Source organism: Erinaceus europaeus, chromosome 11, assembly GCF_950295315.1.
Source record: "Erinaceus europaeus chromosome 11, mEriEur2.1, whole genome shotgun sequence".
Taxonomy (NCBI): Eukaryota; Metazoa; Chordata; class Mammalia; order Eulipotyphla; family Erinaceidae; genus Erinaceus; species Erinaceus europaeus.
Genome location: NC_080172.1, coordinates 4662991 through 4679017, shown reverse-complemented (window position 1 = coordinate 4679017; position 16027 = coordinate 4662991). Strand labels below are relative to the sequence as shown.

Below are 16027 nucleotides of genomic sequence, written 5' to 3'. Positions count from 1 at the left end.
CACCCCTCCCACATGTGGTGTTGCTATTGATAGGACTGGAGTTTCTCATCTTCCCTGCCATGGAAAGTCTGTGCAATCCCCCTCCTCCCTAGGTAAAGTAGCTTTACCTAGTTCACACTAGTTTTTCCCATTTTTAATATGGGTTGTGTTGTGTCTGGTTGTTCAATTAATATATGTGTGTTCAGTTCTCTAAATTACACATATGAGTGAGACCATCCTATAGGTTTTCATTACCTCCTTGCTTGTTTCAGTAAGCATAATGTTCTCAAGTTTCAAGGATGGAACGTTCTCTACTGTGGTTGATCCAGGTTGAGGGCAAGGTTCTATGGGGGCCCACAAAGGGGTCTATTGTGTTGTCTCTGATGGAGATGACCAGTAACAATGGAGAGAGGGATTTATTCAAGGTCTGGGCCCATCATGTCTGTGTGGGAATCTTAGGACTCCTCAAATAGGGCCCCAGCTGATGGGGTGGCCTGATAGTGACTAAAGAGTCATCATTAAAGTATGCCGGTCTCTTGTCCTTATTCAGCTTTTGCAGTCCTTGCTTTGATAAGGTTACCTTTGGAGTGACTGAGGGAAGTGTAATAGGAGGTAGATGAGGAGGTTATCTACTGCTAAGTTGACACTATTTCATTAGGAACTTTATGGTGTCTTTTTAGATCTTTCTACTTGCTTGCTGCATACACGGACTCACTGCAGACTATTGTGCATTTTTGCTTTTAGATATATATTTTGCCCCAAATTATGGATACATGTGAACATATGCCCTATATCATGGGACCTGGTCTATATCTAGGTTTTGGGACTTTGTTAGGAAGTGAACCACCTGAAATGGAGTTAGAGAATCCTGTGAAAGGAAAGGTCTCACCCAAGTAATGAGGCTGAAGGGTTGTCATTCCACACCTGACGTCTGGACACAGTCTGAAGTGAAGCATGCTGAGTTGGTGCGCGTTGCATTGATTAGGTTGAGATCAGCAGGTACAATATCATTTGGTATGAATTGAAAGAAACATGCAGGAAAGTGAGCCCCACCCTAGAGTTTCTAGGACTGGGGGAAATACAGGCTCTATAGAGGAAGTGGGAGGTTCCTGCTGTCTTAGGGTTTAAGAAGGCAATAGATAGTTATTGCTGTAATCAAATTATTTGGCAATTGGGTTAACTTTGAAAATCCCTTTGTTAGGATTTGTTGTATCGTACACAACATCACTGTAATTTATGTCCTTTGACATTATTTGTATAGAGCTGTGTCTTATAGAGTAATGCCACTGGTTGCTTCTCTTCTCCCTGGTCTAAGCATTTTAGAGAGTCAACATTTCAAAGACTCGGCTGATGGTCTGTGCGTTAAAAATTTTGAGACATGCCATCAATTTTTCCCTTCTTATATTAATTAAATAGTGATGTACATGACTGCAAGTTACTAGGAGTGTACATAAACACCATTCCCACCACCAAAAGACTGTGTCCCATCCCCCCACCCCCCAGTGAAGCCGAACATCCACCCTCACCCTCAACCCAGAGATTTTTACTTTGGTGCCTTACTCCAAACTCAGTCAAATTATGTTTTGAGTTTCCCTTTCTGTTGTTCTTTCTCAACTTCTGTTTATGAGTGGGATCATCCCATACTCATCTTTGTCTTTCTGACTTAGCTCACTTAACATAATTTCTTCTAGCTCCATCCAAGATGGGTCAGAGAAGGTGGGTTCATTGTTCTTAATAGCTGAGTAGTATTCCATTGTGTATATAGACCACAGCTTTCTCAGCCACTCCTCTGTTGTTGGGCACCTGGATTGCTTCCAGGTTTTAGCTATTATGAATTGTGCTGCTATGAACATAGGTGTACACTTATTTTTTTGGTTGGGTGTTGTGGAGTCCTTGGGGTATATCCCCAGGAGAGGGATTACTGGGTCATGTGGAAGGTCCATGTCTAGCCTTGTGAGAGTTCTCCAGACTGTTCTCCACAGAGGCTGGACCAATATACATTCCCACCAGCAGTGCAGAAGGGTTCCTCTGTCTCCACAGCCTCTCCAGCATATACAGAGCTAGAGTCAATCTTCTTTTAGCATTTGCCCTTCTTCCGTAGCCAGTCAACAGCGTCAGGTTGAGCCTGATGTCAAGTTTCGAGACCTCCTTTGAATCTGGAGAGGTGGCAGTCGTTGACTATGTGGGTCATAGTCTGTCTGGAGCCACAGGGGCAGTTCGGCTCGTCTCTGGCTCCCCAGCGATGGAACATAGCGGCGCACCGGCCATGGCCTGTTCGATAGCGATTGAGGAGGGCCCAATCATAACGTGCTAGGTCAAAGCTGGGTGGACGCTCGCAGGGGTCTGTGATGAGGTGTTTGTTCTTTACCTCAGCTGACTGCCAACTCTGTTTCCAAGAGTCTGGAACAGAGAAGTTCAGTGTAGGTGTAGGGGAGCAGATTGGGTGACGAGATGTCAAGCGTTGGACAGGGTGGGCGAAGATCTCCGCGTATATTGGCAGGTCCGGTCGAGCGTAGACGTGGGAAATGAACTTAGATGATGCCGCATCCCAACGAATATCTGGTGGGGCGATGTTGCTAAGAACTGGCAGCCATGGAACCGGGGTGGAACGGATGGTTCCAGAAATTATCCTCATGGAGGAATATAATTTGGAATCGACCAAGTGGACATGGGGGCTACGGAACCATCCTGGGGCACAGTATTCTGCAGTGGAATAGCATAATCCCAGAGATGATGATTGTATTGTGGAAGCACTCGCGCCCCATGAGGAGCTGGCCAGTCTAGCAATGATGTTATTCCTCGCGCTAGAGTCAATATGAAACGCCAAGTCTACCAGAACCATTCACACAGCCTCTCCAGCATATACAGAGCTAGAGTCAATATGAAATGCCAAGTCCACCAGAACCATTCACGCAGCCTCTCCGGCATATACCGAGCTAGAGTCTCAGTGTTGACATTCAGTCAAGGTCTGTATACTGCTCTTTCAGCCATAGTGCTGTTCTACACTGAATAGACTGTGGTACAGAACCATGACTTTTATATACAGGGCGGGGAGGGGGGGACAAAAAAGTGTGACTTGTTTGAAAATATTTGCCTTATTTGAATAGTCTGGAACTGAAGCTGCCATGTCTCTGAGATGTACGTGTAGCTAGATTTTCTTCAGAGCCTTCAAGTAGAGCAAGGTTATGCCTATCTAATCCTTTAGGTGACTGCTAAGAAGACATACATTAACTCTCCAATTCACATTTTAGTAACTGAAAAAATTAACCTAAGAAAATCAAACATTAGCGATCAGGTCTTTGGGGGTGGGGGGTCGCGGGAGGGAAGCAAGGAGCTTCTTGGCAGTTTTTGTCTATTTTTTCCCAGAATGCTGCTTGGTAGTTCACTGTCATACCTATCCTAAGCTATTTAATACTACTTTCAGCTTTTCTCTCTCTCTCTCTCTTTCTCTCTCTCTCCCTTTCTTTCTTTTTTTCTTTCTTTTTCTCCCTCTTTCTTTCTTTCTTTCTTTCTTCCTCTTAATGGTGGTTCATGGGATTGAACCTGGAATTTTGGAACCTTGGGTATGGGAGTCTTTTTTCGTAACCATTATGCTATCTAGCCCCACCAAAGAAGCTTGGTATTTGCAGTCAGGTTAGCCCTCCATCTGCCACCTTCCCCCGGGTGTCCTATTCAAAGAGAAGTCCAGGCCCTGTTGCAGGCTTCGAGTCTGTCTTCTTATTCCTTCGTGCTCCCCTTGTCAGTGTGAGGGGGATTCCTAGGACATAAGAAAGTGAATAAATAAAGAAACGGCAGATGGTTTTTGAACTGATGGCTTGGGGCAGCCTTTCATAGCTCAGTCAAAACATCACACTGTTTTGGGAGTGTTGTCATGGTTCCATCTTAACTTTTGTCAGTTGGATACAGATGGGTCTTCAGTGCCATGTGCTTAATGCTTTTGCTTGGAGCTCTGGCTTACCGATGTTTTTCCATGACTTTTTGACAGTTATTTTTCTTCAATAATGAATAATAAAGTGAGATTTGCCATCTGTATCTGACAGCATTTGTTTTATTTTGACATTTCTTTGCTAGACAGCAAGGGTTTTATAATTAGGTTTTTCCCTCTGCCAAAAGCATTGCTGAAAAACTAAACAAAATATGTTTCATAGCTTCTTTAACCCATTGACATCATCATATTTGCATTTGGAAGTTTTTTCTTAAGTCAGGAAGTGAAAAAAGAGTAATTTCTCTGGGGGCCAAGTGGTGCCACACCTGGTAAAGAATACACATTATAGTGCACAAGAATGCAGGTTCAAGCCCCCAGTCCCCACTCAGAGGGGGGGAAGCTTCACAAGTGGTAAAGCAGGGCTGCAGGTGTCTGTCTGTCTCTGCCCTCTCTCTACCTCCTCTTCCTCTTTCAATTTCTCTCTGTCTCTATCCAATAATAAATAAAAATATTTTGAAAAGAAAAGAAAAAAATCATAAAAAAGAACAATATTTCTGTGGAAATTAATTCTTAACAGAGCAAAAAATGAACTTTTTAAAGATCCATGCTGTTGCATTATGGTGTCCAGTTCTTCGAGAAATTTGCACGGGAGAGTCTAGGCGTCGTGACTTAGGGCACTCGGGGTTTCTCAGCGTGGATTATGCCTCTTTGCTGGTGAGGGCAGCCTTCAGCCAGCTGAAGCCCATGGGGCAGGAGATCCTGTCAGAGCTGAATCACATGCTTCATGTTACTAGTCTAAAAAGTTGGCTGTGTGACAGAGGAAGTCACAGAGACCTTCCAACAAAGGCACGACTTCCAAGAGAAGGCGTTATACAGTATGTCCATGAACACAGCTGGCTCTCTGGCAGGCTTTTGAAGAGACCCAAGAAGAGGCCACGTTGGTCACCGGCCATAGAGTTCTTTCTCATTGCTAATGACAGAACCAATGTGGAAAGTTAATGATAAAAGCAGTCATACTCGCCGCATTGTTGTACTCGGTCCGTCATCTGTGGCCAAGAGCTCTTTATAGGTCAGACTATTTTCCTTTCTGAGTCATGCCTAGTGGTTTTTCTAGAATCAGATTCCAGACTCAGCCATCCCTGATCCTCATCGTCTCTGCTGTTAGTTCCACCCTCACCATCCAGCATTTTCATATCATTTTTGATTTTCATTTTCATTTTAACCAGGCCCTAGCAAGCATGTGGGGCAGAGGAGACGTTCTAGGGTATCTTGTTTTTTTTTTTTTGTTTTTTTTTTTAACCAGAGCACTGCTCAGCTCTGTCTTATGGTGGTGCAGGGGACTGAACCTGGGACTTTGAAGCCTCAGGCATGAGAGTCTGTTTGCATAACCATTATGCTATCTACCCTCCACCCCTAGGATATCTTAAGAGTGTATCTACTGAAAGTGGAGATAGCAGGCATTTTATTATTATTTTTAAAAATTTTCTTAGTGACTTCATATTGTTATTTACAAAATTCTGTGATAAGGGGCCAACGGTGTTGCACTCAGTTAAATGCACTTATTACCAAGCTGAAGGACCCAGGTTCAAGCCCCTCCTCCCTACTTGCACAGGATAGTGGTGAAGAAGGTCTGAAAGTATCTGTATTTTTTTTCTCCCTCTGTACCTCCCCCTCCTTTCTCAATTTCTATCCTATTTAATAAAAACTAGGGAGAAAAAACCCTGGCCCCCAGGAGTGGTAGAGTCGTGGTGCTAGCACTGAGCCCCAACAGTTACCCTGGCAGCAAAAAAAGAAAAAAAGCAGGGATATAATTCCACACTTTCCCCACCTTCCCCACCTCCAGAGTTCTCCATCCCCAACCCCTGCATTGGGAGCCATAGCAGTTCTCTTAAGGTTGCAGATATGGGTTAACTATTATTTCTACAACTACCTGTCTATATTTGTTTTATTTATTTATTTATTTATTTTTGAGAGAGATGCAGAGAAAGACACAGAGAGGAACACCAGAGCACTGTTCAGCTCTGTCTTATGGTGATGCGGAGGATTGAACCTGGGACTTCGGAGCCTCAGGCATGAGAATCTTTTTGCATAACCATTATGCTATCTCCCCCCCCATATTTATATAGATTTGCCCATGTTTTCCCCACAGTCCTGTCTTCTCTTCTTTTCCAAGTCACACCTACATTTGTTACTACTTCTAAATGTTCTTTTTTCCCCCCTCTTCTCTCTAGAGCCCTCTGGTCATCTTCCCCCGAACATTTCTTCCCCAGTGTTAAGTTGGACCAAAATTATTTTTGGCGTGCAGAAGGTGGGAGTTCTGACTTCTGTAACTGCTTCTCTGCTGGGCACGGGTGTTGGCAAGTGGATCCTTACTCCCAGTCTGTTAAACCTCAAGGACTTGGGTCTCCACCTGCAGGAGGAAATCTTTAGACCCCTGAATCCAGGCTGCAGGTGTCTCTCTCTCTCTGACTTTTCCCCTCTCTATGTTCTCCTCTTTTTTCAATTTCTCTCTGTCTCTACCTAGTAAATAAATTAATTAAATAAAAAATACATTGGCTCATAATATCACCAGGCAGGAATTACGAACTCCACATTGAGGATGAGGAAACTGAGGTGATACATTGCCCTAGGTCAGACAGCTAATGACTGGTTGTTGTCAAGCTTCAAGTCCAGGACTAGAAGACTCCAGGCTCTGTGAGAGATCATGTGAGAGTCAGGTGTTCTCTGCTGCATGTGAAGTGCTTAGACAGCGTTAACTCTCTCTTTCAGTGTGGGTCCTGTGGCTTTGGTAGGTCTTGATTTCTGTGCTGGATCTTTCTAGAATGATGTTATTCCTCGCACCCACCTTTGCTGCAGTTTTTATGAGATGTTCGTGAAATGACAGTGTGATCAAGAGTAACGCCAAGATAGACTGGCTGGGCTTCATGCTGGATTCTCATATCGTCAAGCTGCACATTAAGCTCACGCGAGGCCGAGGCATGGTGTAGATGGAAAACAGATGATACCGTTTTTGCAGTGCTAGGGATTAGTCACCATTTTTTACAGTAATCAGATATCAGAGACATGTCTTTCGTGAGTGTTTCCTCGAGGATGTCGAACTTGGATGCCTGAGTTGCACAGCAGATGTCATCGGCGTAGATGAACTTCCTTGAAGAAGTTTCTGGGAGGTCATTGATGTAAATATTAAATAGCGTAGGAGCCAGAACAGAGCCCTGGGGGAGGCCACTTGAGACAAGTCTCCATCTGCTAGACTTGTCACCCAGATGCACCCGGAATCTTGTGTTTTGGAGAAGAAACGATATAGTGTTGGCCACCCATGGAGGAAGGCATCTTGAGATCTTGACTAGGAGACCATGGTGCCAGACCGTGTCATAGGCTGCTGTGAGATCAACAAAGACAGCACCCATCTTTAAATTTTTCTGGAATCCATTTTCAATGTAAGTTGAGAGGGCCAGGGCTTGTTCGTAGGTAGATCTTCCTGGGCGGAAACCAGCTTGGGCGGGTGATAGGAATTTCTCTGTAAGATGAGAAATACGTGACAGAAGCAGCCTCTCAAGGAGTTTGTAACACACGGAGAGGAGAGAAATTGGTCTATAGGTGGTGGCCAGTGTTGGGCCTTTCTTTGGTTTCAAAATCGCTATTATCTTTTCACGACACCAAACTTTGGGCATAGACTCAGATTCCAAGATGTGGGACAGGAATGAAGCGAGCCACTTCTTTGCTGCGGGGCCCAAGTTAAGAATGAGTTCTGGGGTGATGTTATCATAGCCAGCAGCTGTTCCCGGTTTAACCCTCTTCAAAGCGTCTTCCAGTTCAGACAGTGTAAAGGGAGAGAGTTTTGGAGATGGACAAGATAACTGGAAGTGGGATGACCACTCATGGGAAATTTCTCTTTTCCACACTGGGTTGATCTTAGCACGTCCAACTTGAGTTAGGTGACTGGCCACTGAGTTTGGAGATACGGGAGGATGGGAGACGGGAGAGGGTTGGCTACCGGCACCCAGACTATGAAGAAGCTTCCAGGCCTTCCTACTTGAGTGGGTGAAGTTCAGACTTTCCGTGAGTTGTTGCCAGCGGGCTTGGCGTGCTGCATCCAGGGAGGCAGTGAGATGGTCGGCCACATCTGGGTCGCCCGACTCATCATACTGCTTTAGTAGTTGCTCGCATTCAGCATCAAGACCAGGCGTATAGTTAGCACGTCTCCCACGAGGAATGGCTTGGGAAGCTGCTTTGAAGATGGCTTGGCAGAAGCACCTGTAGGAATCTTCAGAGGGGATAGAGTTAATTGGAATTGCAGGAATAGATTTGTTAGTTAGATCACTGAACAGACGCCAGTTTGCTTTCCGAAAGTTCATTGCAAGACTGGCCAGCTCCTCATGGGGCGCGAGTGCTTCCACACTACGATCATCATCTCTGGCATTCTGCTATTCCACTGCAGAATACTGTGCCCCAGTATGGTTCCGTAGCCCCCATGTCCACTTGGTCGATTCCAAATTATATTCCTCCATGAGGATCATTTCTGGAACCATCCGTTCCACCCCGGTTCCATGGCTGCCAGTTCTTAGCAACATCGCCCCGCCAGATATTCGTCGGGATGCGGCATCATCTAAGTTAATTTCCCACGTCTACGCTCGACCGGACCTGCCAATATACGCGGAGATCTTCGCCCACCCTGTCCAACGCTTGACGTCTCGTCACCCAATCTGGTCCCCTACGCCTACACTGAACTTCTCTGTTCCAGACTCTTGGAAACAGAGCTGGCAGTCAGCTGAGGTCAAGAACAAACACCTCATCACAGACCCCTGCGAGCGTCAACCCGGCTTTGACCTAGCACGTTATGATCGGGCCCTCCTCAATCGCTATCGAACAGGCCATGGCCGGTGCGCCGCTATGTTCCATCGCTGGGGGGCCAGAGACGACCCGAACTGCCCCTGCGGCTCCAGACAGACTATGACCCACATAGTCAACGACTGCCACCTCTCCAGATTCAAAGGAGGTCTCGAAACTTGACATCAGGCTCAACCTGACGCTGTTGACTGGCTACGGAAGAAGGGCAAACGCTAGAAGAAGAGGAAGAGGAAGAGGAAGAGGAAGAGGAAGAGGAAGAAGAAGAAGAAGAAGAAGAAGAAGAAGAAGAAGAAGAAGAAGGAAGATGTTCTACAGAGCAGTTCTGTCATAGTGTCCCCTAGTGGTTTATTTGGATAAGGGTAGTTGGGGAGGGGGAAATCACATTTCATGGACACTTAACATATTGTGCAAATAAGCATTGTTTAAAACGGGTTTCTTTTAAAAATTTTATTTTTGTTATTTATTTACTTTTGCCTCCAGGGCTTTATTTATTTATTTATTTATTTAGTTTCCACTGCTCCTGGAAAACATTGTTTCCGTTTTATTGGATAGGACAGAGAGAGAAGGGGAAGATAGAGAGGGAGAGAAAGACAGACACCTGAAGACCTGCTTCACTGCTTGTGAAGAGTCCCCCCTGCAGATGGGGGACGGGGCCATGAACCTGGATCCTTGCACATGTCCTTGTGTTTATACTATATGCGCTTAACCAGGTGTATTACCACCCAGCTCCCTTTTATTTATATTTTTATTAGAGATTAAATAACAACAACACTGTAAGATAACAGGGGTACAATTCCACACAGTTTCTACCACCAGAGTTCCGTGTCCCATCCCCTCCCTTGGAAGCTTCCCTATTCTTTATCCCTCTGGGCGTGTGGAGCAGAATTCTTTATGGGGAGCAGAAGGGGCGAGTTCCACCTTCTGTAATTGCTTCTCTGCTGGACATGGGTGCTGGCAGGTGGATGCAAACCCCTTTGTGTGTGGATATTTTTGAGGGTAGTATGATTCTGTAGCCTCAGTTTACAAGAAATACCTCTTTCACTTTTTGTGATAAAACTTTACCTTTTCTTTTCTCTTTTTTCCTTTTCTTTTTTCTCTTTTCCTTTCTTTTCTTTTCTTTTTCTTTCTCTTTCTTTTTGCCTCCAGGATTATCACTGTGGCTCGGTGCCTGCACCAGGAACCCACTGTTCCTGGCGGCCATATTTTTCTGTTGTTGCTGTTATTGCATAGGACAGAGAGAAATTGAGAGGGGAGGGGAAGACTGAGGGGAGAGAGAAAGACACCTGCAGACGTGCTTCACCGCTTGCGAAGTGATTCCCCCCCAGGTGGGGAGCCGGGGATTTGAACCCAGATTCTTGAGCTGATTCTTGTGTGTTTCACACTATGTGTGCTTAACCCAGTGCACCACCGCCCAACTCCCCAACCTCAGTTTGTAACCCTAAGCCCCACTGACGAATGGGCTGCTCAGTCATTCTCCTGCCTTGCCTCCTGGCCCCCATCCTCTCAGCTGTCTTGGAGGAGAACCCTTCTCCTGCCTGGCACCTGATGCATGATGAAGCTTTGTCTTGCCAACTTATCAAGAAGGGAGACATCTTTCTTGAAGTTTTTTTTTTTTTGTTTTCCTCCACCCAACTGCTATGTTTAGAGACATTTTGCCCATTGACAACATCTTCAGATTTCACACTCATGAAACAGTCCAAATCTCCAGGGAGTGGACTGTGAGCTAGTTACCAGTTTAAAGGATAGAAAAATATTTTTTTTTCAGGGGGAAAAGAAAAGCATTCGTTGTCTCCACTTGTCAGAACTTTGGGTTTCTTTCTTTCTTTTTTTATTATTAATTTTTATTTATAAAAAGGAAACACTGACAAAAACCATAGGATAAGAAGGGTACAACTCCACACAATTCCCACCACCAGAACTCCGTATCCCATCCCCTCCCCTGACAGCTTTCCTATTCTTTAACCCTCTGGGAGTATGGACCCAGGGTCATTGTGGGATGCAGAAGGTGGAAGGTCTGACTTCTGTAATTGCTTCCCCGCTGAACATGGTTGTTGGCAGGTGGATCCATACTCCCAGCCTGCCTCTCTCTTTCCCTAGTGGGTTGGGTCTCTGGGGAAGCGGAGCTCCAGACACATTGGTGGGGATGTCTGCCCAGGGAAGTCTGGTCAGCATCATGCTGGCATCTGGAACCTGGTGGCTGAAAAAAGAGTTAACATATAAAGCCAAACAAATTGTTGACTAATCATGAACCGAAAGGCTGGAATAGTGCAGATGAAGAGTTGGCGGTCTCTGTTTTGTAGATAGCTAGTAGGCATATTTTAGTTATATTCCAAAGGGCCCATGACTATATACTAGTTTTTTTGTTTGTTTGTTTTTTTCTGAGCTTGACATCTGATATGCAGGCAGATTCAAGCTATTGTCTGGGGAGATGATGTCATGGCTGGAAAAAGGACCAGAAAGCTGGATCAGGGAAGAGAGTAGCTCCCTAATATGGGAAAGGTGTATAAATATTGACTGTAAAGCCCATCAATTTGATGTGATCTCGGGCCCATATTCAGCTTAGGAGCCTGTGTGACCTCTGCATCCCTGTAGATCTGAGCTCAGATTCTGTGGTCATGAGTAGGAACATTCCAAGCCACCCCAATTTCAGGACCCATCTTCCTCAGGTGGAAGATAGAATATGTTGTCCAGCCAATGTTACTGGTCATCTCTGTCTGGAACAACACAGTGGACCCTTTTGTGGGCCCCCTTAGGTTTCTTATAACAGGAAGAGCCCAGCTACCTGTGTGTGTTCTCCGATGCCATACAAAGTTGCATGTATGCGTTTGGAACCTAACTGTTGGCTAGCACAGGGCTTTCTCTCAAGCAGTTATCCTTTGGAAAAACCACCTGATTTTGGTGGTTCTCCCCACGGAGGATTGAAAGGCTTCTACCAGATCTGTGCTGTTCTATATTCTGGTTATGCCTGTGCAGTGGAGGTAGTATCAGTGAGAGAAGAGGGCTGGTATGAAAAAAGGCTAAGAGAAGTAATACATTTTTTTCCGTTCAAGGCGCCCTTTTCTTCTTTACTGGAGGGATTAGTGAATTACAGTCAACAGTAAAATAAATTAGTTGGTCCATGTGTAACATTTTCCAGTTTTCCACATCACAGTCTAACCCCCCCACCTAGGTCCTCCTCAGCCATCCTGTTCCAGGACCTGAATCCTCCTCCCCACCCCACAGTCCTTGACTTTGGTGCCATAAACCAAACCCAGCCCAAGTTCTGCTTTGTGTCTCCCTTCTGTTCTTATTTCTCAGTTTCTGTCTATGAGAGGGATTATGTCATATTCATCTTTCCCTCTTTTTTTTAATGACAGGTTATATTTATTTGATCCATGTGTTACAGTGTTGAATTTTTTTTAATAAGGCAGACTATATTTGATTAAAAATCATACAAGTTTGGAGGCATACATGTGCACAACAATGTAAAAGAAAAGTGTGTAAATTTGAAGGTAGGAATATTAGTTTAAAGCAAGGTATAATTGAAGTAAGAAGCATTCAGCGAGGCAGAGAATGCCAGATTGTATTGGTACAAGAAACAGTCTGTAATGAAAATATCATAGCCATAAAATTTTATTATCCAGGCAACAGAGTATCAAAGTATATTAAGCAGAAAATGTTAGACGTTTGTACGTATGTATATAGATATAGATGTAAGGACAAATATGGAGTACACAGATTTACTTAAAGATTTTAACACGTGAACATAAGATAATAAAAAAGAAATGAAGCTACTTAGTACTCTAACAGTGTATCTGCGTAGTACTTAGAGTCAGTGGAAGGGTAAGCAACTACAATGTTCATTTGCTCACCTCTGTATCCCAAATGAATTGGAACATTCACTTTGAAATACAGATATGGATGTCGGTATGTAGAATTTGATACTAAGAACCAAGGCATTATTTTAAAAACTCAGTGTTTTCATTTATAATAGATGAAAATAGTAGTGATGCAACCCAAAACTAGGTCTTCCAGTATGACAAGATGACAGTTGTATTTATTAGATTAGACATAATTTTATCAAGACTATGTCTCTCTGAAGTTAAAAATATTTTAGCTTCCCCCCAAAATAGAAAGTGAGGTGATGAAGGTTTTACAATTACTGTTACTATTAATTGGAAGATATGTGATATCCATCCTTCTCTTTCTGACTTCTCTCACGTCCCATGATTCCCTCAAGCTCCATCCAAGATGGGGTGAAGAAAGTGAAGTCCCCATTTTTAATAAATAAGTCCATTGTGTATGTAGCCCACAACTTACTCAGCCACTTTCAAAAACAACAAACAGACAGAAACAACATACAGACAAGTCTTCTGTGGTTAAATGTTTTAGGTAACATTGTCCTCACTCCAGGACTCAATTGTGTTTCAGATAATGGAGGACAGACTTTGGCAGGGGGCAATAACTGGCCCCTTCGAGGAAGAAAAGGAAGCGTGTGGGAAGGAAGTGTTCGAGGAGTGGGCTTTGTGTCAAGTCCCTTGCTGAAACGGAAGGGTGTGAAGAGCCGGGAGCTCATGGACATGTCTGACTGGCTGCCGACTCTCGTCAAGCTGGCCCGGGGAAGCACCAATGGCACCAAGCCTCTGGATGGCTTTGACATGTGGAAAACCATCAGGTATGTCTACCTGCACATCTTTCTTTTTCTCCTTCCAGGTCAGAAACTCCAAGAACAGGCTGAATGAGAATGGTAGCTTTTGTATGAGACTAGATACTTCAACTCCAGAATCACGTAGATGGTAGAACATTGATGAAAGGACTCTCCTCTCTACATGGAAAAAAAAAAAAAAAAAGAAGATAAAATCCTAACCAGTACTACATTCTTTCCTTCTCATCTTGCGTGACAGAATGGTTTTTCAGTGTAGGGATAATGGCCGGTTTACATATGAGTTATCATTGAGGCTTCAGTGAGATACAAATCACAGTGAAATTGCTGTGACTAGGCTCATTAGCTGAAAGCAAATAACTCAACTTTTTTTTTCTCTCATTACTTTGAAAGTTTAAGGGTCCGAGGGGTGGAGCACCTGGTTGAGCACACAGTTACAGTGTGTAAGGACCCAGGTTCAAGCCCCTAGTCTCCACCTGCAGAGGAAAAGCTTTGCAAGTGGTGAAGCGGGGCTGCAGATGTCTCTCTGTCTCCCTTACCCTTTTGATTTCTTGTTGTCTCTATACAATAAATAAAGATGATAAAATTAATTTTTGAAAAAGTTCATACTTAAAAATTTTTTTTTAATTAATTTATTTTCCCTTTGGTGGCCCTTGTTCTTTTTCATTGTTGTTGTGGTTATTACTGATGTTGTTACTGATGTTGTCATTGTTGGATAGGACAGAGAGAAAGGGAGAGAGGAGGGGAAGACAGAGAGGGAGAGAGAAAGACAGACACCTGCAGACCTGCTTCACCGCCTGGGAAGCGACTCCCCTGCAGGTGGGGAGCCGGGGTTCGAACCAGGATCTTTCTGCCAGTCCTTGTACTTTGCACCACGTGTACTTAACCCGCTGCACTACTGCCCGACTTCCAAAGTTCATACTTCTTATTTGTTGATTCATAAAAGATGACTTTTTTCCTTGAAATAGTCCTGCTTCTTCATAATTGAGACAATATATGCATATACACTCTGTATTTGTTCTGTCTTTACATTATTCTGTTTTTCTGAATATCACTAATACATACTTCTTGCTGATAGTTCACACAGTACAGGCAGTACAAACTGTCTCCCAGATCTCACCTGGAGATTAATATTGAATGACTGTAAATATTCTTCCTATTTCCTTTTCTTCCCAGCATTCTCTGCTGCCCCTTTTTGCTCATTAGCTCATGCCATCTAAGAAATCATTGCAAGCACTATTTCACTGGCAATGTATGTGTGTACTTAGACTTAGTCATTCTGTTAATATGATTTTTATCAACACACTATAAAGAATACTTTCTTCATAAAATATCTGTCTACATGTTAAATTTTTTCCTTTTCTTTACCTTAAATTTGAATGACAAGAGAAGTTATATATGTGTTTAAATTGTATAGAGAATGACCATTTTATTGAGTATCACTTTCTTTTTGTATTTTTTAATTTGATGGTCAACAGTTCTGAGCCATAATCAACTGAGAATTATTTAAAGTAGTGACAGCTTACATAGGTTGTTAATATTTGGGGCTAGATTGGTTAAACCTTCCTTCTTATCACATTTTCTGGACACTGTAGATAGCTAGAGTATAGGACACTCCAGTCCATTGGCCAGACAGTTTTATCTTGCCTGGTTATGCTTGGGAAAGTTTGTCCAATTTTAGAGAAAAAAAAAGTAGATACCAACAACTGGAAGATGAACTTTGCTGAAATTTGTATATTTTTATCAGCTAACTGCAAGATAGTAAGTAGTAGTCCTACAGATACGTATTTTAAAGGACACCCAAGACATCTATTCTTCTGTAGTCCGTTAAATGCTGTCTATCATCTCATCCTCTCTTATCCTTTGCTGGAGACTGGTAAGTTGATAATATGATAAGAAATATGCACTTATTCAATTTTTTGAGTTTATTGAGATAATTGGACACATCTGTTTGTAGTATACAAAGCAATGATATATATATATATATATATATATATATATATATATGAAAGTCACAATGTATTTTGTATTAGAGAGAGAGATGATCACCACAATAGTGCTTGTTAATATCTCCATAACCTCACACAATTACTAATTTTTTGTGGAGTGAGAACATTTAAGATCCACTCTGCAGGCTGTCAAAATAGCTCACTTGGATGGTATGCTGCTTTGCCATCCACTCAGCCCAGGTTGAAGCCTAGCTCATTGGAGGAAGCTTTGGTCTCTCTCACTCTCTCTAACTCTTTGATTCTGTCTAATAAATGAACAAGTAAATAATGAATGAGTAATGTGAAAATGAGTGTATTCTCCACTGAAGGACATGGAGGTCTAGCACGCTTCAGGTATCTAACTGCACTGCTAGCTGCAGGCGGCTTGCGCTTATTACATTTCCAGAACTTACTCTTCTTGGGACTGAATGTTTGAACTCTTTGGCAGACATCTCTGCCTCATTATTCCTTTTTGAAATATTTATTTGTTTATTCCCTTTTGTTGCCCGAGTTGTTTTATTGTTGCAGTTATTAGTTGGTGTTATTGGTGTCATTGTTGGATAGGACAGAGAGAAATGGAGAGAGGAGGGAAGACAGAGAGGGGGAGAGAAAGATAGACAGACACCTGCAGACGTGCTTCACCGC

General features: G+C 43.3%; 1 protein-coding gene across 1 annotated transcript in view; it reads left to right on the top strand.

Moving 5' to 3' along the window:
• ARSB (arylsulfatase B) overlaps positions 1 to 16027 on the top strand; it is a 153413-nt gene that overhangs the window by 78786 nt on the left and 58600 nt on the right. The window contains exon 5 of the mRNA XM_007519025.3: positions 13163 to 13406. Within this exon, the coding sequence (XP_007519087.2) occupies positions 13163 to 13406 (244 nt within the window). The remainder of the gene's footprint in view (positions 1 to 13162; positions 13407 to 16027) is intronic.